The sequence below is a fragment of the Ascaphus truei genome, chromosome 4 (genome assembly GCF_040206685.1).
Source record: "Ascaphus truei isolate aAscTru1 chromosome 4, aAscTru1.hap1, whole genome shotgun sequence".
In the NCBI taxonomy this organism is placed as follows: Eukaryota; Metazoa; Chordata; class Amphibia; order Anura; family Ascaphidae; genus Ascaphus; species Ascaphus truei.
Window position 1 is genome coordinate 257058762 of NC_134486.1, and position 21696 is coordinate 257080457.

The following is a 21696-nucleotide window of genomic DNA, read 5'->3' on the forward strand; positions in this document are numbered from 1 at the left end:
ATACACATACATATACACACACACACACACACACACACACACACACACACACACACACACACACACACACACACACACACACACACACACACACACATATACTAGCTGATATACCCGGCGTTGCCCAGGCGTGGAAGGGCAGGGGGCATGGAGTGGAAGGGCGGGGGGGGGGGGGGAGGGGCGGGGCCAAGGGGCGTAGAAGGGTGGGGAGGGCAAAGGGCAGGGGGACAAAGGGCAGGGAGGGGCGGGGGGGGGGCAAAGGGCAGGGAGGGGCGGGGGGGGGCAAAGGGCAGGGAGGGGCGGGGGGGGGGCAAAGGGCAGGGAGGGGCGGGGGGGGCAAAGGGCAGGGAGGGGCGGGGGGGGCAAAGGGCAGGGAGGGGCGGGGGGGCAAAGGGCAGGGAGGGGCGGGGGGGCAAAGGGCAGGGAGGGGCGGGGGGGGCAAAGGGCAGGGAGGGGCGGGGGGGGCAAAGGGCAGGGAGGGGCGGGGGGGCAAAGGGCAGGGAGGGGCGGGGGGGCAAAGGGCAGGGAGGGGCGGGGGGGGGCAAAGGGCAGGGAGGGGCGGGGGGGCAAAGGGCAGGGAGGGGCGGGGGGGCAAAGGGCAGGGAGGGGCGGGAGGGCAAAGGACAGGGAGGGGCGGGTGGGGGCAGGGAGGGGAGGGGCAGGGCAAAGGGCAGGGAGGGGCAAAGGTCAGGGTGGGGCAGGGCAAAGGGCAGGGAGGGGCAAAGGGCTGGGGGGGCAGGGGGCAAAGGGCTGGGGGGGCAAAGGGCTGGGGGGCAAGGGGCAAAGGGCTGGAGGGGCAGGGGGCAAAGGGCTGGGGGGGCAGGGGGCAAAGGGCTGGGGGAGCAGGGGGCAAAGGGCTGGGGGGGCAGGTGGAGGGTGGCAGGGGACAAAGGGCAGGGGGCAAAGGGCAGGGGGAGGGAGGGTAGGGGGAGGGAGGGCAGGGGGCGGGAGGGCAGGGGGCAAAGGGCTGGGGGAGGGAGGGCAGGGGGCAAAGGGCTGGGGGGGCAGGGGGCAAAGGACTGGGGGGGCAGGTGGAGGGTGGCAGGGGGAGGGAGGGCAGGGGGCAAGGGGCAGGCAGGGGGCAAAGGGAGGGAGGGCAGGGGGGGCAAAGGGCAGGGGAGGGCGGGCAGGGGGAGGGAGGGCAGGGGGCAAAGGGCAGAGAGGGCAGGTGGGCAGGGAGGGTAGGGGGGGGCAGGGAGGGTAGGGGGGGCAGGGAGGGTAGGGGGGGGCAAAGGGCAGGGGGAGTCAGGGTCGCGTTAAATAACCCATTCCCCTGTGTTTCCTCACCTTGCACACGGCCGCGCTCCTGTTCCTCCGGGTACCGGCCGCCCTCCTCCTCCACCTCGGGCTCCTCAGCGGAGAGGCTGAGACGCTCCGGTGAGGAGGTGCTGCGCCTTTCGCGGGGAGAGGCGGAGACAGCCGGAGGAGCAGCCTGTGTGAGGGGAGAGCCGCAGAGAGCGTGCTCTGTGTGTGTGGGTGATAAGCGGGGCGGAGAGCGGGGGGTAGGGGGGGTGAGCGGGCGGGGGGGGGGGGGGGGGGTTTGAGGGGTGATGGAGAGCGCCGGGTGAGGGAGTGGCCTATGGGTGGTGAGAGCCGTGGGGAGCGCTCTCGGGGATGGTCAGCTGGGGAAGCGGCCTATGTGAGGGGAGAGCCGCAGAGAGCGTGGGGGGGGGGGGGGGGGTGGTGTGTGTGTGTCTCTCCTTTGGCCCGTCACTCCGCCTCAGGCCATTGAGAGGTGTGCGGGGGCGGGCGGGCCAAGGGAGCAATCTCATTGGCCTGGCCCAAGGTCCAATGGGATTGCCGCTAGGGACACAGGGAGGGACACAGGGAGACACATACAGACATAGAAACATATGACGCTTTCACAAATATATAGTAAGATATACACACACACACACAAACACAAACACATACACACATTTCTACATATACACACACACATTCATACATATACACACACACATTCATACATATACACACACACATTCATACATATACACACACACATTCATACATATACACACACACATTCATACATATACACACACACACACACACACACACACACACACACACACACACACACACACACACACACACACACACACACACACACACACACACACACACACACCTGGTGGGTGGAGGGAGTAACTAAACCTGCTCCGGTCCCCCCATGTGCTGCTGAAAACGGGCGGGTAATAGACAGGAGGAGGAGGGCTTGTCTGTGTGCAGGGAAGGACCCGCAGCAAGGCCCCGCCCCCTCTGCAGGCAGACAGAGCAGGGAACTGGAAGCAGCCTCTGCACGGAGCTTCTGGCCGCCCGTGCACAGCTCTGCCCGTCCCCAGGTTTCCCCGCACGCAGCCTGCGCCCCCCCTACATAATCTTGCGCCCCCCCAAGGGGGCGCCCCCCCCAATTTGCGCACCGCTGCAGTCTACAACATTTGGCGGAGGCCAGCACACCCCACAAACTAAAAGTATGACTTCATAAAGACCGTAAGAGGTTACGTAAAGAGAGGAGCAAATACCTTTAGCAATGGCATTCATAACTTCATAGGCCTAAAATTGTTTCTATAAAATCTATTTGTTCAGGCCGTGAAATGTCAAACTTTTTTTTAAGTATTAAGATCCTGCCAATTATATAAATCACTTACAGAATTCTATGGAGTCTTGTTATTTGGATTTTAAGGGCAGATTATAGGCAAGTCGAAGTAACAACAAACCATCTAGTGTCCTCTTAAGTTTATGCACTACACCATTTAACATGCAATTCATACAATGCAAAATGTGTTTACCACACCGAGTAGCTTGGTATACGTACTTTGGAATCAGTGACAACTGCCCAATGCTGGAATGGTGCCACACTGCGTGAGCCAAAGCCAGGGTATAACTACAGCTCATTTCAGAGTAAGCCTGATGACAAGCTGTGAAATCAAAGAGCTGGAATGGGTAACCGACCCATTCTGTCTCTGATGTTAAGCTCGGACTATTGAGCACACTAACAATCCGATCATGTAGAACTATCCAGTATGGTTCCTAAAGAGATGAGAGAAAAGTAATAAGTAATCCAAAAAAGTAATTAAATAGCCATTTGTAGCAATTTAATATTTCATTACAATAGTTGAATTTCTGTGAAAATCCCTACATATTAAGATCCTGATTAAAAACTGCTAATTTATCATTGTAATTTATCACGTTATATGTACAAAATATAAAACCTTATTTTGTTTGCACTTATCTCCATCTTATCTTAAAAGTTTGCAAACGTAACATGTTTAATTCCATTGGGATCGGATTTGTCAATGAGTCAAGTCCACCCCCAATCAACAAAAAGAAAAGGTGTGACATATGGAAAAAGACAAATACTCACTGGCAAAGCTGTGATAATAAGACCAATTGCATTCATCCAGGCTGTGATATTCTCCCTTGGTACAAGAGGTTGGCTATAAATGGGAGAATTTTTTTTTTTTTCCTTATTTAATGAAACTGGGTTAACTAAATATGTGAAATATAAAACATTGCATTTTTATTTTTTACGTTTAGCCAAGTATTCAACAGACCCCCCCCCCCCCCCCCAAGTGTGTTGAATAGCTTGGTTTCAGAAACACTGCACATATTTAACCTGTTATTTTCCATATTTCCTAACATTGACAAAGAAGTTTAAATTAAAAAAAAAAAAAAGTATGCAATTTAAAAAGGATATTACAGAATGTGGTCAAATAGAATCTGCAAAAATATCATTTATAGATAATGGCGCTATATAAATGACGACATGCATAGTTCTACTGTGTATTACAATTTACAGGAAAGCAGACAATGTGACTTACAAATGACAAAAAGAAGACTGCCGAAGAACATTATATCTTTCATCATATGTGCAAGTCATATGCAAGCTTGTAAGTGGTAATTTGTACCTTTTTAATACCACATTCAGAAGAGCATTTCCAACATCTTTCCCTGGAACAGCTAAAGCCATGAGTTCAACGCAGGTAACATGGAGTGCGTGGGCAGCTGGATTGGGGAACTCATTGAACCTCCAGTCACAGTTTGGAAATGGCCCAGGAGATTTGCCAGCCATCGGTGCTAAAAGTTAAGGAAAAACTCCTTGCTTTTTTTTTTAACTCATTAAACATAAAAACACATGAAGAGTTCATTCCCACTGATTCAAACAAGAATTTGTTGAAACATTAACTTTAAGCACCAAACATAATGCAAAACATGTGAACCCAATACAACTTCTTTGTAACCTCATCACAAAAGGATATTGTCTACCAGTCGGCCTATCAGCTTACAATAGTAGGTGTCATCAGGGATCCAAGGGTTGTCTTCCCGGGCATTCATGCCACACTTGAGGTATGTGTCACTCAGACACCAACCTTGAGGCCGGTTATCTTTGAGGGAGCCAATGATGGCATGAACTAGCTTGCGTTTCAGGTTTGTCCGCTCTCGAAGGTGCCTCTCATAGTAGTGGAGCGTATTGTACAAGTAGGTCACTGGACGATCTACAGGGGAGTAATACTGGTGGTTATGAATAAATACTCTAAACAAGAAAGCTATGAAGTTGAGAGAAGTACTTGATTAAGTAATTCTACCTACCATATCACCAATTCATACATACGTTGTCATATAAAATGGTTTTGTGATGTGTAATGTCCATTGTCTTTTGAAACTTATTGTTTAATTCATTAAACTGCTGTAGTGCCATTATTTTGAATGACGTTATTAGATCCGAAAATTAGGTACATAAACTGCAGTTCTACAGGATCGCAATTATTTAATCTCTAGATTTACTTTTTATGTATAGTTTTCATATTCCCATAACGTATCATTTCATGTATTTAAATCTGTTTGTACAAAATAATTTTAAAAGCTGCAAACGGCATGACTCACAATATTAAAAGGTAGTAACAATATATATTACAAAAAAAAAAAGGAACAAGTTCAAACACCAATGGTGACATACCATGAAACTTGTACAAGCCTCCAAGATGATCAAGCAAAGTCTCCAACGACTTGGAAACTGGAAGGAGCTCTAGGAACCTGTGGATGATGATGTCAAATACTGGCAGGAAACGAAGGCAAACGTTTCCGAAATAGATGGGCAGATACTGGGGCTGGATCGGAACAGGAGGGTTAACCTGCTCTGCCAGGCCTTCAAAATACAGTTTTTCTGGATATTTCTGCAGAAAGCCAAATGAGAATGAGTATGTCCTTATGTACTCCAAGTCACTAAAGTCTTCTGTAGTAATTCTTCGAACATTTAACAAAAACTTGTACATGTTTCTAGCCTCCAAGCAGTAGATGAAGATGGGGGAAATGCAAGTGGCCATCAATTCTCATTAATTCCCTCCTGTATACCATTCCTGTGGTGCCATCTCTTAAATACTGTTGGCAGAATCCTCCCTGTCCCTTACCTAACCATAACAGAGTAAACAATATTGCGAGGTAAGAGGAAACAAAACGTCGGCCGGTTTTGAACATGTGGACCACATCATTCTAGTCTGTTCTAGCATTGGTAGGTATCAAGCATCAATAAGTCATTACATTATTAGTGTTTATTTCCATCCCCAGTCTAGAGTCTAAACCAACACAACAACAAAACCAGTTATATCATTCTTTATAGGAGCCAAACACTTCTCACTGACTCTGTAAACACTCCACACTTTCTGATTAGATAAAAAAAGTAAACAATTTGACACACCGTGTTTCTGCTTATGCATGCAGCTAACATAAAATGCTCTTAGGTATAATATACTTTCCCAGCGTTTGAATGTTTGATATACCTTGTGGTAACTCATGTGCTTGGTATGCCAGTCATTCTGCAGCCAGTGCTCTGGTGAGTTCTCCTTCACAAAGTCACTCACTCTGTTTCGGAAATCATTGGGTTTCAGTAGCAGCAACTGAATAATGAAGTAGCAGACCTGGGCTTCATTTCCTTCATGACTACGCAAGGCCTACAAGAAATTCACTGTTACATGTCAGCTCCAGAAAACAGATTAAATCAGTGTTTATCCACCCTTTCCTTGGGACACTCGAACCAGGACATGTTTATGGGATATTTACAAACACACACAGCCCCTGTAAGCTCAGAACCCACACCCACCACATCATATATATTTGTGTCAAAAGGAGAACTACTGATTGTGACAATGTAATATAAACAAAAGACAAAAAGCCTCAGTGCTACATCCAATATGACAAATTATACAGTTAAACACTTATCTGTTTTAGGGATAGCCAGCTAATAACAGTCACGTATAAGAGCAGTGCAAAAGTATGCGATTGGTAATTCATTGAATATTCCTAAAATTTAGTCTGGATCAGGTATCCAGAGGAGAGGGCAGAGCAAGAGTGACCTACATAGTAATCAAGTACAAGTTTATGGCCAACTGATGTTTAGCCTCGTTGATCTTAAAAAAAAACCACCAAAATACAAATTATGTTAATTGTGAGATGTGATGTCAGGAACACATGTAGAGCTCTGAGCAATACGAGTAAATTGTCCATGGGTACTATACAGATAATAGAAGTAGAATGTTTACCAAACACAATATCAGCCTGTCCAGAGTCACAATGTTGTATTTCCACACCATGTCGTTGAGCATTTCAATACATTTATTGAGCTGTTGGCCTCCAGCAGAGGTGGAAAACTCATACACAAGAAAATCTGCAAATGTTCTGACATGAGCAACGAGAGCTCGAGCCCCAATTCTCTCCAAAACTCTAAAATCAAGCAGAAAGGCAATATTAATCATTGGAAGATTCACAGAGGGGTCTAAGTCTGTACACTTTTACCTGGAACACTGCTGCAGAGTACAGGAATATAATGCAACATTCTAAATAACAATGGGGTGAAAGTCAGCAAGCATACCTCAGAGGACTTTCAAGCAGCAAAATGAACCCTTCCAAAATGTATAAAATATTGTGTTCTGAAAAAAATCTGCCTTAAGGGCCATGCAGTATTTTCATACGACAAGTGAAGTGACTATTTAACCTATTTAAATGCTTGGGGGAATGGAAAGTAAATAAGAGCTTTTAAGGAAACGAATGTGGTCATTTAGAATATCTAAGCAAAGAGATATTAAATATCATACAATTGTGACTGTAGACAACGTAGCAAAAACAAAGGTTGACCCTTCTCTTTCAACAATTCGCGAGGCATCCCATTTGGGAAGATTATGCAATTCCCGTTTCCGTAAAACAAGTGGTAGTTACATCAGTTAAAAAGGAGGCATGTGGAGCTTCCCTTCTATAAATCAAAACCATTCTGTGACGGGGATACATTATTGTGTATGGATAAACCTCGTTCAGTCAAAACACAACGATAGATCGAACAGGTAATATAAAGCAAAAACATACTCTTACTGTGCCCAAGAAAGAAAGCATGCAGTACAGGAGTGACCAACGCCTGTCCTCAAGGGTCACCAACAGTTCAGGTGTTAATGATATTTCTGCTTCAATCGGTGGTTCAGTCATTGACTGAAAACCTGACTTGTTGGTGGCCCTTGAGGACTGGAGTTGGCCACTCCTGATTTAGTACAATGTGGACATAACTGATGGTGATTTCTATATATATATATATATATATATATATATATATATATATATATATATATATATATATATATATAGGACGATATAGGACGATAGTGATCTGGTGCTCACAGGCACAGGATGGTAAAAGGAGTTAGAAGTGGATGTCAAACACTATTTGGTGACATGCAAGCACATACAGCACCGACATTGTTTATTGCACTAAATCACGACGGCACGCCGACATCTACCCCAGCTGCCGCCAGTAACAACGGCTTTTGCTTCAATAAGCAATGTCGCTACTGTACAAAGGCAGCAGATATCTGGAAATGTAAATATCATAACAGTGCACAATGCAGTGTTACATGATTAATAGAATCACAGAAGAGAGGCCCTTCCTTTTAAAAGGGAATACAGGAAAGGTATTCACCGGTATCCAATCTGGTTGATTTGATCTGTCTCCAACAGCATCTTCCAGAGAAGACAGAGGAATAGCGGGGGTGAGCCCTGCATAGAGAAGTGTGTGATTATGTCATTTTCATTGGTCATGGACTTCCACTTTCTGTACTCCTCTTCCACATTTTTCTTGAGGTTAAAACGACTTTCTTGGGGTACATTGTTCTGCTTAAAAAATGCCTATAGGGTAAAGAAAAATCACAATCCATGTCAGAGAACATCTACCTGAATGTTAAATGAATAATGGGGTTATTAATTAAACTCTGTTGCCTTTAATGGGAGCCCCGTTCAGCACTATCCCAGTTTAATGAATTACCACCCAAACATACAAACCAGCTTGTGAAATATACCTAAAAAAATATTGCACACACCTAAATCAATAGGAAAATCAAGAAGTGCTACAATAATCCTGAAATCTAAATCTGTAAAAGATAACAGACTGTTCCATATATATTACAATACTTTTTAACAAATGTGTAATCATATTTAATCTTTGGTCATTTAGATTTTAGACTTCTAGAAGTAAAAAAAATAGGACAAGTTGTAATTGGAATCAGTAGCAGCTAGTAGTATTTATTGTGCTCAGTAGAATATGCTCTTTATTGATTTTTGCTACTCAAAAATGAAATGAGGCTTTAAAAGTGCGCACACAGTTAAAGTGCTACGGTCACTTATCCCCATAACATACATATACCAATTTTTTTTTAATCCTGAACACAATCAGGGACACTGGTTCAAGAACTGAGCAACACAATTAAAGTATTGCCAAAGATATCAAATTATAATCAATATTATACAGTGTTTTAACGTTGTGAGGTTAATTCTATATACTCAAAGTGGCCATTTGGGTAGTTTTTGACCCAAAATCCCCAGACTTAAAGAGGTATTTTGGCATGAAAACAGGCACTTCAGAGCATATAGGAGAGATTCAAATATGACATGTTTATTCCACCTTTATACACAATGGTAAAGGTATTTGGCTACATTTTTTGAGCCTGCTCTACAGCCATATTTTAAGGTGCAACCCTCATCATATGCAAACAGTTATAATTTATCATGCTCATTTAGAGCATTGTCATTTAGTATAGAAGTAATTGTCTGATTGTCTGAAAAACTTGGCAGGGTGCCAAAAAGTCCAGGACATTACTGAATGGATAATGCCCGGAAATTAACAGCTTTAGCCTATAACAACAATTATAGGATAAAGCTGTTAAATTCAGGGCATAATCGAAATCCCTGCTCTCTGATAGGATAATGGCCGGAATTTTAACCAATCAGTAATGTCCTGGAATTTTTGGCACGCTGCCAAGTTTTTCAGACAATCAGCTTTCAGTTCTCATTCACAAAGATTGAGATCATGTCTTAGACAGGGGAGGTGATTGGACAGGAGGCAGCAGCAAGGCACTGACTCCTCCCCCACCCTGCCTGCATAGAGCTCCGCACAGGAGAGTGAGGGGAAAGGTTTGTGTGTCAGAGTGTTTTATTGGTGTGTGTCTGTCTTCTGTTGGTCTGCTGTCTGTGTGTGTTTTGTGTGTGTAGGGGGGGGGGGGGGCTGCAGTGTCTGTCTTCAGTGTGTGTTTTGTGGGTGGAGGAGGGGTGCAGGGTGTTTTGTGTGTGTGTGTGTCTGCATTGTGTCGGTTTACAAGGGGTCGCAGTGTCTGTAGAGGGGGGCTGCTGCGGTGTGTTTTGTGGATGTAGAGGGGGCAGCAGTCTGTTTTGTTGGTGGGTGTGTGTGTGTCTGCAGAGTGTTGTGAGGGTGTAGGGGGGGGGGAGGCGGGCTGCAGTGTGTGTGTGTTATATTGGCCAGCAATGCCCTGTTCTTCAGGGATTATTACTTAAATAGCGCTAGTATAGCATAACCTCCATCTCTCTGTTTCCTTCATGTGGCTAAATTCAGCCGTGCAGATCTTCAGCAGAAATTACCTGCAGTGGAGCTGGAAAACAGCTTAGTGTATGCAAGGCCCAGTTATGCGGTGTAAAGCTAATAATAGTTTGCAGAATGTCTTTGCACCATGTCCCCTGTATTGACTCAGAGCCTGTGAAAAAATCTAAAACAAACAAAAGACACTTAATGAGAACAATTGAAATATGTTAAAAGAAAAATGTAAATCTTTGCAAACTTACATTAGAGGTAAATATGCAAATGGGTTCAGATTGTTTTAACAGTTCAGTTGCCAAATATTCATGACATCGCAGTTTCCTCAGTATAGAAGAAAAGCAATTAACAATAGCATGCTGTTAGAATTGGTACATTCAAACTATAGTTCACAAAAAAATGGAATGAGCATACAACTGTTATGCAAAAGTAGAAAACCCAGCTTAAACCAGCAATCCCAGCAATAAAATAATAGCAGTCAACCATGTAGCATATTTAATGTTCCTTTCTTAATTAAATGTAAAGTGAATAATTCTAATTTAAAACCAAAAGCCAAATTGTGAAAAGAATAAATCCAACAGAAAATACAATGAATGCCACTTTCATTAGGAACAAATAAGAGCTTTTGGCCAAGTGAGAAAAAAAGGCAATTATTCCAAAAATTCAGTGACCAGCAATATGTTATATTAGCATTATGTAAAAATATTAACATTTCAGTAATTTTTCTAAAACTATTTAAGATTTATTTTTTTCAAATGGGAAACTACTGGTGAATTTCATGGTAGAATATGTGGTCTGGGTGAAAAAGGCAAAGCAATAAAAATAAATCAAACATTTTGCACTGATTTTATGGGATTGAACCCTTAAAGACAGCCCATCCGTATAATGGTGACCTCTGGTGTTCCAGTAATGTTGTATGCTTTAGCATTTTTTTTTTTACACCTTTTTTGTTAACGAAACCTAGAATTATATTATGAAATTCTGCGGAAACCCAACCCTCTCTAATAGCGCGTCTGAGATTAGATGCATTGTAAGGAACCCCAACCCTATCTAATAGTGCGTCTGAGATCAGATGCATGGTAAGGAACCCAAACCCTCTCTAATAGTGAGTTTGAGATTAGATGCATTGTAAAAAAAAATTATAAAATGGTCTCAACAAAATATTAAAAATGCACCATGCGTGAGTTCAACTTGGGAGCAGAACATCAACGATTTGCTGAGGTCCTGTATGTCTGCCACTGGATACCACATTTTTTTTTAATAACAATTAAGAGATGCTGTTCTTCCCACCTGTACATTTATTGTAGATCATTGTTCACCTGCATCTCCCTCCAAACCAAAGATCTGAATATCAGTGTGTCCTTCCAATACCCTGCTTTGACTATAACACTCATATCGGACAAAATGCCATAATCTATAGAGATCTATTTTTTTTATTTGTTATTGTATTATTAAATGTTACAATACCAGTGACGTGTGTCGCTCTTGCTAGCGTCAAAATCAGAGCCCTATTCAGCTCCTCTGACTCTGCGGATAGAACAGTCTTGGGATCACTCAGGAAACGTGTAAACTGTGGTTGCACCTCCGAACTGCCAAGAGCTGTGATCAGTCTCAGAGCGGTGCTTTCAACACTTAGGAGAGAAAAAGAGGTTAATCAAGAATTAAAGGCAGCAAAGTGATGTTTGTTATTGCCATCTAGTTAATGGAGCTTCAATACACATGTATGCGGATGACAATCTTAAATGCACACAGCCCTAACCTCTCCGACCTTGGACACATACTTCAATCTGACTTTTTGAGACTTGAAAATTGGATTTCCCCAAAAAACTGTTTTTAAACACTTACAAGACTGTAACAATGGTATTTGGGACAAGGCTAAATTTCTAAAGGTTCCTATGAATGAGCTCCAGATCAGAACCAACTTTAATACTATCCTAGCCCCTGTTACTAGTTTCAAATATTTGGGCATATGGTTTAACATATGGGTTGCACATTGATACCCTGATATCCAAAACCTATGCCAAACTAGGTGTACTTTCTAGGAACAAATCCTCCCTAAGTCTGCTGGTCAGAAAGCGCATTGCACAGCAGATGCTGATGCCAATTATAGACTATGGGGACATAGTATACGGCTCGGCACCCCAAACCCACCTTAGCAAACTTGATACTCTCTACAATTCACTATGCCGCTTTGTCCTCCAATGTAACTACAAAAAACATCACTACAAAATGCTCAAAGAACTAGATTGGTCATCACTTGAGTCTAGGCGCAAAGTTTATCTCTCCTGTCTTGCCTTCAAATACTTACTGGGAAAGCTACCCCCGTATCTGAACAAGCTCCTCACCCTACCACGTGCAGCACTTATCTGAGATCTGACTACAAAAGACCGTTCATGGTCCCAAGGCTCAACATAGTATCCAGCCGCTCCTCTTACCGTGCACCTCACAACTGGAACAAGCTACCTCTCACAACCGCCACAAGTCTAAATTCTTTCAAAACTAAAGCTGTCTCACATTTTAATCTGGTCTGTAACTGTTACATACTACTATAATATATTTTACTGTGCATGCAACATCTTGTATAGAATGTATAACTCCGTTCACTTAATGTAACTATGTATTTCTAACCATGTATTATTTGTCATCATAACTCTGTGCTCAGGACATACTTGAAAACGAGAGGTAACTCTCAATGTATTACTTCCTGGTAAAACATTTTAAAAATAAATAAATTAATTTGCCGTTTCATTAATTTCTTACATTAGACATCAGAACCCTCTTTGAAGAATGGTTATTTGTGCCTCAAGGGCATGTACACAACATGCAAGAGGAATTGTAAATGTTGACAAAATAAAGGGGACAACTGAAAATTAAAAAAAGTGTGCATGCGCCAAGCACGCACATTTTAAGTGAAACTTCGTCTTTTGTCACGGTTTCGTCACAGAAATTGTATTTGTGATGCTGATGTTATTAATTAAAAATCAACACAATTTCAGTGCCAAAATGCAAAGATGTTTGACTTAGAACGTGTGTTTTTAGCTATTTGCACTTCAATATTTAGTGTCAGTGTGTGTGTGTGTGTGTGTGTGTGTGTGTGTGTGTGTGTCAGTGTGTGTGTGTGTGTGTGTGTCAGTCAGTGTGTGTGTGTGTGTGTGTGTGTGTCAGTCAGTGTGTGTGCGTGCGTGTCAGTCAGTCAGTGTGTGTGTCAGTCAGTGTGTGTGTGTCAGTGTGTGTGTGTGTGTGTGTGTCAGTCAGTGTGTGTGTCTGTGTCAGTCAGTGTGTGTGTGTGTGTGTCAGTCAGTGTGTGTGTGTGTGTGTCAGTAAGTGTGTGTGTGTGTGTCAGTCAGTGTGTGTGTGTGTGTGTCAGTCAGTGTGTGTGTGTGTGTGTGTGTCAGTCAGTGTGTCTGTGTCAGTGTGTGTGTGTGTCTGTGTGTGTGTGTGTGTGTGTCAGTGTGTGTGTCAGTCAGTCAGTGTGTGTGTGTGTGTGTGTGTGTGTGTGTCAGTCAGTGTGTGTGTGTGTGTCAGTCAGTGTGTGTGTGTGTGTCAGTCAGTGTGTGTCAGTCAGTGTGTGTGTGTGTGTGTGTGTGTGTCAGTCAGTGTGTGTGTGGTCTCTGTGTCCTGCTGCTGGTGCGCCGGTGCCTTCTGCGCAGGGGCACCATAACGGAGCCAGCCCCTCCCAACCCCCCTCCGCCATAAGTGTGGAGGTGCGGGTGTTCAGCATCCACCGGATCCAGACCTGCCGCCTTCCCCTTCACCGGACAGAGGACGACGAGCAGTCCCTGTCCGAGTCCCCCGGCACGGAGCAGCCCACACTCTCTCCCCCAGGCAGAACTGTGGACACGCGGCTGGATTTTGTGTGTGTCCTCTCTCTCCCCCCATGGATCTAGCACTGCCTTCATCATCGCTGGTTGGTTGGTGTGTGTGTGTGTCTTGTCTCCCTCCCTGACTGCTGGTGTTGGAAGCTGGCAACACTGACGTCGCTAATGGCCTCTTCTGCCAGTAGTGACGTCACTTCCGTCACCATGCAGTCCATTTACTGCCAGGGAATTTTTCTCATGTGATAGGTGTGCGCAAAGAAGTTTCACTTCATAAACAAATCTACTGATTCTCACAATTTGTGGCTGCAACCACCAAAACCAAACAATTACGGTATGTTGCCACAATAAGTCAGATACCTGGTTTTACAGCACTGGTTCTCCCTGTCCTGTGCAATTGCTTACATTGTCCTCAGATTCTTCCAGATTTTATTAAAAACAAGCCTTAGGAAGAAGGTATTAGAGTAACCCAAAAATATTATGGCTGTAACAAACATGCATGTGCTCACTCTGCTACCGTGACATCCACACTCCATCTAAGTTTCCATTGGATATTGCTCACCCACGGTACAATCACAGATGAATGAATAACCCTCATAATGCAATTTGTAATTTGACGATCAGCCATACAAATCCTGTTTAGCATCTCTGCACCTTGGTATAAAGTGCACAACACAAACGGCCGATACTGACAGACACGTGAACGCCCCAATAGAGGACTTAGAGCACTGAAGTGAACCCCTGATCTTCATACTTAACCCCTTTACTGTCAGAGGCACCAGCAACACACTGCAAAGCAATAATTAATTTGGCAGCTTTCATATATACTACACAATACTTCTTCTCATGCATTCTGATACTTGGCGAAAAATAAATGTACCCATTTATAAACGGAGGCAGAAAATCTGTCTCAAAATGAGAACACTTTAGGCACGTTTCCCTTTGCAGGAAACGATTTGCACTGCAAACGTGCGGTTAGCTGCTCAACAGCAAACGCTTACCAGAGGTGAAGCTGATTCTGATTGGTCTGTGGGACTCCTGCAAGCGAGTGGAGGTGGCTTAGTAGCTGCACTCGATAATGAGGCTGGATGTGGTGCATTCGGTAGCTGAACATTTCCAGCAGGGTGTGAAGGATTCCCCAGGCATGAGACTTGAACACCGTAGGCAAAAGCTGGCCTGGTAAAAAAGGAGCAGATTTCTTTTTTAATCCTGTACCGAATATACATAGCTCCATTTATGCATAAAAATGAACCTCTCCACTGAAGGGAGAACAATACATTAAACTGCTGTGTACTTCTGCAATCCTGGCGATCCCAAGGGGGTATTTCCCTTCATATCTATTGCTCTGGATTAGGGAAAAAAATATATAGCAGCAGTTTACTTGTTTTGCCTTCTCCCTTCTGATTCTTCCATGGGAAAGCATACCAGAATGCTTACAATTAAAAAAAAACATGGACCGTTGTTTGTTTTTTTTATCTGGTTTACAGGCAGGAAAAAAAAACAATCAAAGAGATCAAAAGGGCCACCTATTCCGTTATCCTTTTACTGTGCATGCAATGTTGTGGCAGAATACCGTTTAATGTACTCTATATTGGAAATATCATTAATACCCTTTTGCTGCTGTTATACGATCACAGTTTGTTATTGTGCAAACTAGACACACAAGATGTGCCCGGTTCTGCACGATAACAAACTGTGATTGTGTAACAGTATAAACAGATCATTTAAACGTCTATAAAGGGTCCATTCATTTCCAAAATTGAGATGCAAATTGAACGTGTTTGATCTTGAGGTTTTTTGATACATTAATATAAAATAAAAAAAAGGAAAATATAAATAGTAAAAAAAAAAAAAAAAACTATTTGTTCAATAAAGAGTTTTCTTACTGATAAATCCTTTGATTCCGAGTGATTCTATTTCCATGTAAACCAACAAGCGACTGTAGGTTTCCACAAGCGCAGGAGCCAAAGCCAGACTAGATTTGGCATGAGCCAGTTTAATTACTCTGGTAGCAATGCTGTGAATGAGGCTGAAAAAAAAAAAATCTGTATTTCTTCTAGTTACAAACAAAATTGATACGAAAATTACATTTATTTGATTCGATCGATTCCAAGTGAATCTGTATTGAACAATTTATGGTTTATTTGTGGGTGGCCTAATTTGACACAGTACAATCAAACTTCTATAAGATACTTACCACAGTTTAATACCTCTAGTTCAGAAATGCTGATTAAATCATCTACAGCTAGAGGCGCTATAGCTGAATGATTTTCTGTAGTTTTTTCGTTAGATGCAGACAAGGAGCAAAATGAATGAATGGCAGTAACAAATTGAAGTGGTGGCATATATAGCAGGCTCACCAGCCTTTTTCATTCAGTGCATATACTTTTCATAGGAACAGATCAACGCCTCGGTTCTCTATGGATTTTTTTTTCAAGGCATTCAATAGAGAATCGAAACATTGGTCTGTTCTAATAAAAAGTGTAGAGTGAGAGAGACAGTGATTTGTATGTACACAAGTGGGGAACATAAGTGGAAGAAAAATACCTCATTTTTGCATGCACAGTAAGTGAATCCAAGAGGTTCATTGGCAGTGGTGTAATGGATCCTGAAGCCATACAATTTGTTCCTGGGAGTGGGATCCTCATATTTCCGTTGCCGTAAATAGTTTCCACGAGCACTCCCATGGGTAATGTGAAACACTCTGAGTTTGTGGAATATGCATTGCACAGCAAAGCAATTTTGTAGTCATTCATCTGTAAGCTCTTGTTTCTCAAACTCAGTTGCAAGAACCTGCATAGTAGAGAAACAAATTAGAGTAGTAATAAATGCAGAATTATTGTTGCCTTAGCCTAAATTACATTTATTTCATTTAATATACAAAATGTTTTCATAATTCCACATGATGCAAAAATACGAAATGCAACACCAGATTCAGGAAAACAGCAGATATTTATTATCTTTATCTATACTTGTTGGCTTCATCTTTCCAGCTTTGCCACGGATTGTTTTTAATTGCCATCTAACTTTATTTAGCACATTTCATCTGTTTTGGTCCACTAATCTCTAAAAATGCTCAAGTCTGAAGCAAATTTAAATGGCATCGTTAACACTGCATGGTACAATGAAAACCAGGACTGGGACATACCAGGTTATCCTATATCTAGAAAAGATAGGGTAGGAAGAAATTGAGGCGTTATCCTTTACGTGAAGAACAAAGGTTACATCAGTACAAGGTACTGGATAAAATACTGTCACTTAGGGCAACCCTAGAACCTGGTGAGAAAGTTGTCAATCCTACTGGGGTGGTCTGCAGACCTCTAGAGCAATAGGAGAAATTGGGTAGGGTATTAATAGAGGTCATCGTTAAGATGGCAATAAAAGGAGAGGTAATCATAATGGAAGAATTCAATCTTCCAGATGGGACTAGCATGTGTCTTCTGTAAGTTTACCCAGAAGCAGGAACATCCTGGATTCCTTGCAAGAAACATCTCTCAAGCACAATTGGTGACAGCAAACTCAAAATCAAGTAATCCTGGATTTAATACTTACCAATGGGGACAGAGTATCAGATGTACTTGAGGGTGAGAATGTCGGTTCCAGTGATCACCAAATCAATGTCATTTAGTATGAAGACAGAGGCTAATTTATAACACACACAAACTAAGGTCTTATATTTTAGGAGGGCTGACTATTCAGATATTGGAAATTATTTAAGGGATTTTGTTTGACAGAGAGGAGGTATTAGAGTGAAGTGCAGGAGCAGTGGGAAAAACTAAAATATGCAATGCTAAAAGCAAAAGACTTTTGTGTCAAGCAATTTAGTAAACATACAAGGAAAAGAAAAATGATGAGATTCTCAAAGGAGGTGGCGGGTATTGTTAAAGCTAAAAGGACAGCTTTTGGTAAATATAGCCATCACATATGTTGTTTCCAGAGTTGATCCGTGTATAGGAAATACAGCTAAAGGCACCACAAATCCTTTTAACAGGACAAGGAGGTAAGCCATCCGTGGAAGCAGTATAAGAATAGTTATATCCAGGCAACACACAAATACTGTATGCTGAGGTGCTAAATGTCTCCAACTGCTGGGTGTGTGTTCACCTTCCCTTGGACAGTCACAGGGGTATACCAATTCTTCCGATCCCATTGACACCAAGAGGTATCTGTGGGATGATCTCAACCATCAACCGAACTGACTACAATGGCAGCACCTACTGCAGGGGGTATGAAGAAAATAAACTTCCTCTACGAAACCCCAACTTTTACATTATTGCAAAGAAAGACAGGATTCCCATGTTACAACTGGCTACCAAAGCTCGTGGATCTCTGTCCTATGTCCAAAAAAGCATTACTCCAGTGAGAGAAAGTGAATGCAATCACTCCCAAATTTTTACAACACCAACACCAAGAAAGTAACAACGTTACACTAAAAACGGACTATTGGCTATCAAGAGATAATATGCGAAATGCCACGAGTTGGTCCCTATCTACTTCAGACAATCCATAGTCCTCATCTAACATTTCAAGGGACTTATTTCATCTGTGGAAACCATGCCTACCCTTGGCTACCATCCAATTAGTCCGGATCATGTTATGTGGGATACATCACTCCAACTATGAGACATCTGACCTATTTGAATGAAACAGGACTTGTTTTGGACTCCCAGAGAAATAAACCGTCAACATCACACCAACCAATACATATTGCCAAAAAGACTGACCCCCTTTTGTCTCTCACTCACAACATATTTGGCCGTTCAGATTTGCTGAGGAACAAGAGAGATTTCAAACATTTGAGCAAAACCGACAGGTTCTTTTCCGCTTTGTTCCCAATTGGTCAAAATTGTAACATAGAATATCAGTTAAGAAGAAAGTATGAGTTCAGGTGAAGAGAGGAGAAGGAAGAAATTGAAAATGTAATGGAAATAGAAGTCTAAAGTTCAGGGAGGCTTCAAAACCCTCACATAATGAAATGATGGAAGAATAATATGTTCACATTATTTCTATGTATAGCTATAACCGGGCTTTTGTTTTCCATAGCTATAAGAGTCATGCTTTGTTGCTGAAACTGTAGTTTCTTTGTTTGGCTGGGCCCCTCGTATCTATTAACCCCCCTTGTAGAGTCAGAGAGAAAGATGTACCGACTGTAGGCCTTGAGAGAGGGAGGGGGAGAGATATGAGATAGCTCAACATAGGAGTTTTCTTTTTCGCTTAATCTGCTAAAATATATAGCAAAATGTATAACCAGTAACGGCAAGAAAAACAAGATAAAGAAAAGTAAGATGTCCAATGAAGTCATAAGTGCTGACATTGTGATATTATGCATGCCTGCCCTTTTTCTTGGTATAAGATAGGTTACTTAAGAGCCTATAGTTCAGTTCATTTATGTTAGATCAGACGCATGTCTTGATTTTTATGTGAATGTTACTCTTGCAAACAGCTGCTACAATAAAGTTTTTCAACAGTTTGTTTTTGCCAAAAAAGAATAAGTGTGAGACTGGTTTTCTCCACGACAATAGGGATAGGCGACAGAGAGTTGTGGTAATGGGAGTACATTCAGAGGAGAGAAAGGTGATCTGATCTGGGATTGGTGCTTTTAATTATCTTTATTAGTGACATTACAATGGTTGGAGGGGAAAGTATGCTTTTGCAGATCACACAAAGATCTGCAACAGGGTCAACACTCCGGGGGAGGTGTGGTTGGGAAGTAAACAAAATGGCTAATGATATAGGTAGATTGGAGGAATGGTGAAGAATGTGGCAACTACAATTTAATTGATGCAATTCAATAAGTGCACGCCTCCTGTTGGAATTAAGACCACAGGTAGCAATATAAATTCTCAACATGGTAATAACACATGTACAGGCAAAAAATGCTATATGCAAAGAATCCAAAATACAGAGAAAAAAATGGGGGTTAACACATCTCAATCTTAGTCATATAAAAATAGGAAGGACACCAGTCTTAGACAAATCAATATTGTATTGAAACATGCATATACAAAAAAGTGATGCACAGTCAATAATAGCATATAATGACTTGGTACAAAAATAGAAAAAACACTTACACTCGCCCGAAGAGACTCGACGTTTCCTTTTCAGTAGCGGTTTGTCAAGAGTCTTGACTAAGGGCTACTGCCCGAAATGTCGAGTTTCTTTGGGCGAGTTTATCATCTAAGTGTTTTTTCTATTTTTAACCTGCAATTTAATGCCAAAAAGTGCATAATAATGAAATTGGGTCCACAAAAAAATCAGGATTAATGACACTATAATGTCAACTACAATAAAGGAAAGCGACCTGGGTCTCAATATTTCAGCAGTCTTTAAAGCAGACGAACAATTTAACAAAGCTATGTGGAAAGCCAGCAGGATGTTAGGATATATAAGGAGAGGTATTAGCAGCAGAAAGGGAGGGGTGGCGATGCCACTTTATAGATCATTGGTGAGATCTCGCCTTGAGTAATGTGCTCACTTCTGGAGACCATCTCTCTCCGGAAGGACGTAAATAAATTGGTGATTGTGCAAAAAAGGTCTACTAAAATTGTGAATGATCTACAGCATAAGTCTTATGAGGAAAGACTACAGTATATTAATGTGTACAGTTAGAAGAGAGAAGGGGGATATAATAAAAACGTTCAAATATATAAAGGAATTCAACGAAGTACAGAAGGGAAGAATATGCCAAAGAATGAGGAGTGCTAGAACACAAGGCAATTCTCTGAAGCTGGGAGGTGGCAGGCTAAGGGGGAATGTGAGGAAGTACTTCTGCACAGAAAGGGGGGTGTATTCATGAAATAACCGCACAACAGAGGTGGTATGGGTTAATACAGTAAGGGAATTCAAACATGCTTGGGAAAGGAATAAGGCGATCCTAAATAAGGCAAGGATCAAATGGGGTCTGAGGGCTCACAGCACATAGGAAAACGAGCACACAAGGTGAGCCGAGTGGTTCCTGTTTGCCATCAAATTCTCCCTCCTCGTCCCTACTCTGCGATTTTCTATGGCAGGTGTTGCAACGTTTACAAAAAGCTTAGCGAACCATTCCTGTAAAAAACTTAAAAAGCACCTTCCTTCTTCCCAGGGAAGTCAAAGTATGCAACAATTTTTAATGGCTGCAAATAAAAGTGTTACTGAAAACTATTCTGCACAATGTTATACCATCAGAAATTAATGCAGGCAGGTCAATAACCGCCATTTTACAAATCCGGGACATCTATTGTTGGCAATTGTTACCAGTGCAGTAAGGAACCTCTTACTCGTGATGTAGCTTAAGTGAATGAGGAATAGGGATCTGCAGCTTGGAGTTGTCATTTTGAGCTTTCCTATTTAGGTGGATCCAGATACAGGTCATTGCAAATGAGTGCGTAGACTGAGGCTTGGTGATGTCAGGCACAGGAATACACTGGAAAAAAAAAATAAGAAGAAGGATATGCTTTAATTTCCATGTTTATTACACAAAACTAAATATTTACTGAACTCATGTTATTTCCTATGACAAATGTGTTAAGAACACATCCTTTATTGTGGGTAAACCCAATTACAATTCCAGTGCCTGCTTCTTTTGGCATGTCACTTTGTAGGTTACTCGTTAACCTGCAATAGTGCAGAGCGGGGAATAATCGCACAAACTCCTATTTAACTCACTATTGCAGTTTAATGAATAAGCTCCTTTTGTCTCAGATACCAAAATGCGATTGAAAGCTCTTCAGAGCAGGGTCTCACTGCTACTGAGAAACGGCCATGTGCAGCGCTGCCTACATTGCCAGTGCTTAATAGGAAATACCTATATATAATAAATATTCAGTGAATAATTAAATGAGGACAGCCTTGTTGTACCTCATGTAGAGGTATTGCTGTTACAAGGGAGAGAAAAAGGAGTAGTATTTGTTGAACCCTTTCTATAATGATGTTGAGTCTGTATTTACGACTTCCTACTTATTGCTCCTTAACCCTACAAAAAACTCATCTTAATCACTAAATGTTCAGAAAGCTGCCATGCCGAAATTACTTTTG

The 21696-nt window shown here is 42.2% G+C and overlaps 1 protein-coding gene across 2 annotated transcripts in view; it reads right to left on the reverse strand.

Moving 5' to 3' along the window:
- Window positions 1-21696, reverse strand: part of MED23 (mediator complex subunit 23) — a 71432-nt gene that overhangs the window by 13009 nt on the left and 36727 nt on the right. For both annotated transcript variants that reach the window (XM_075597327.1, XM_075597328.1), the window contains 14 exons: window positions 20940-21085; window positions 16228-16473; window positions 15567-15709; window positions 14682-14856; window positions 11333-11496; window positions 9913-10037; window positions 7964-8169; window positions 6543-6723; window positions 5784-5954; window positions 4964-5180; window positions 4266-4502; window positions 3915-4080; window positions 3371-3443; window positions 2818-3036 (listed from right to left, as the gene is read on the reverse strand). In XM_075597327.1, coding sequence (XP_075453442.1) covers window positions 2818-3036; window positions 3371-3443; window positions 3915-4080; window positions 4266-4502; window positions 4964-5180; window positions 5784-5954; window positions 6543-6723; window positions 7964-8169; window positions 9913-10037; window positions 11333-11496; window positions 14682-14856; window positions 15567-15709; window positions 16228-16473; window positions 20940-21085 — 2469 coding nt within the window. The remainder of the gene's footprint in view (window positions 1-2817; window positions 3037-3370; window positions 3444-3914; window positions 4081-4265; window positions 4503-4963; window positions 5181-5783; window positions 5955-6542; window positions 6724-7963; window positions 8170-9912; window positions 10038-11332; window positions 11497-14681; window positions 14857-15566; window positions 15710-16227; window positions 16474-20939; window positions 21086-21696) is intronic.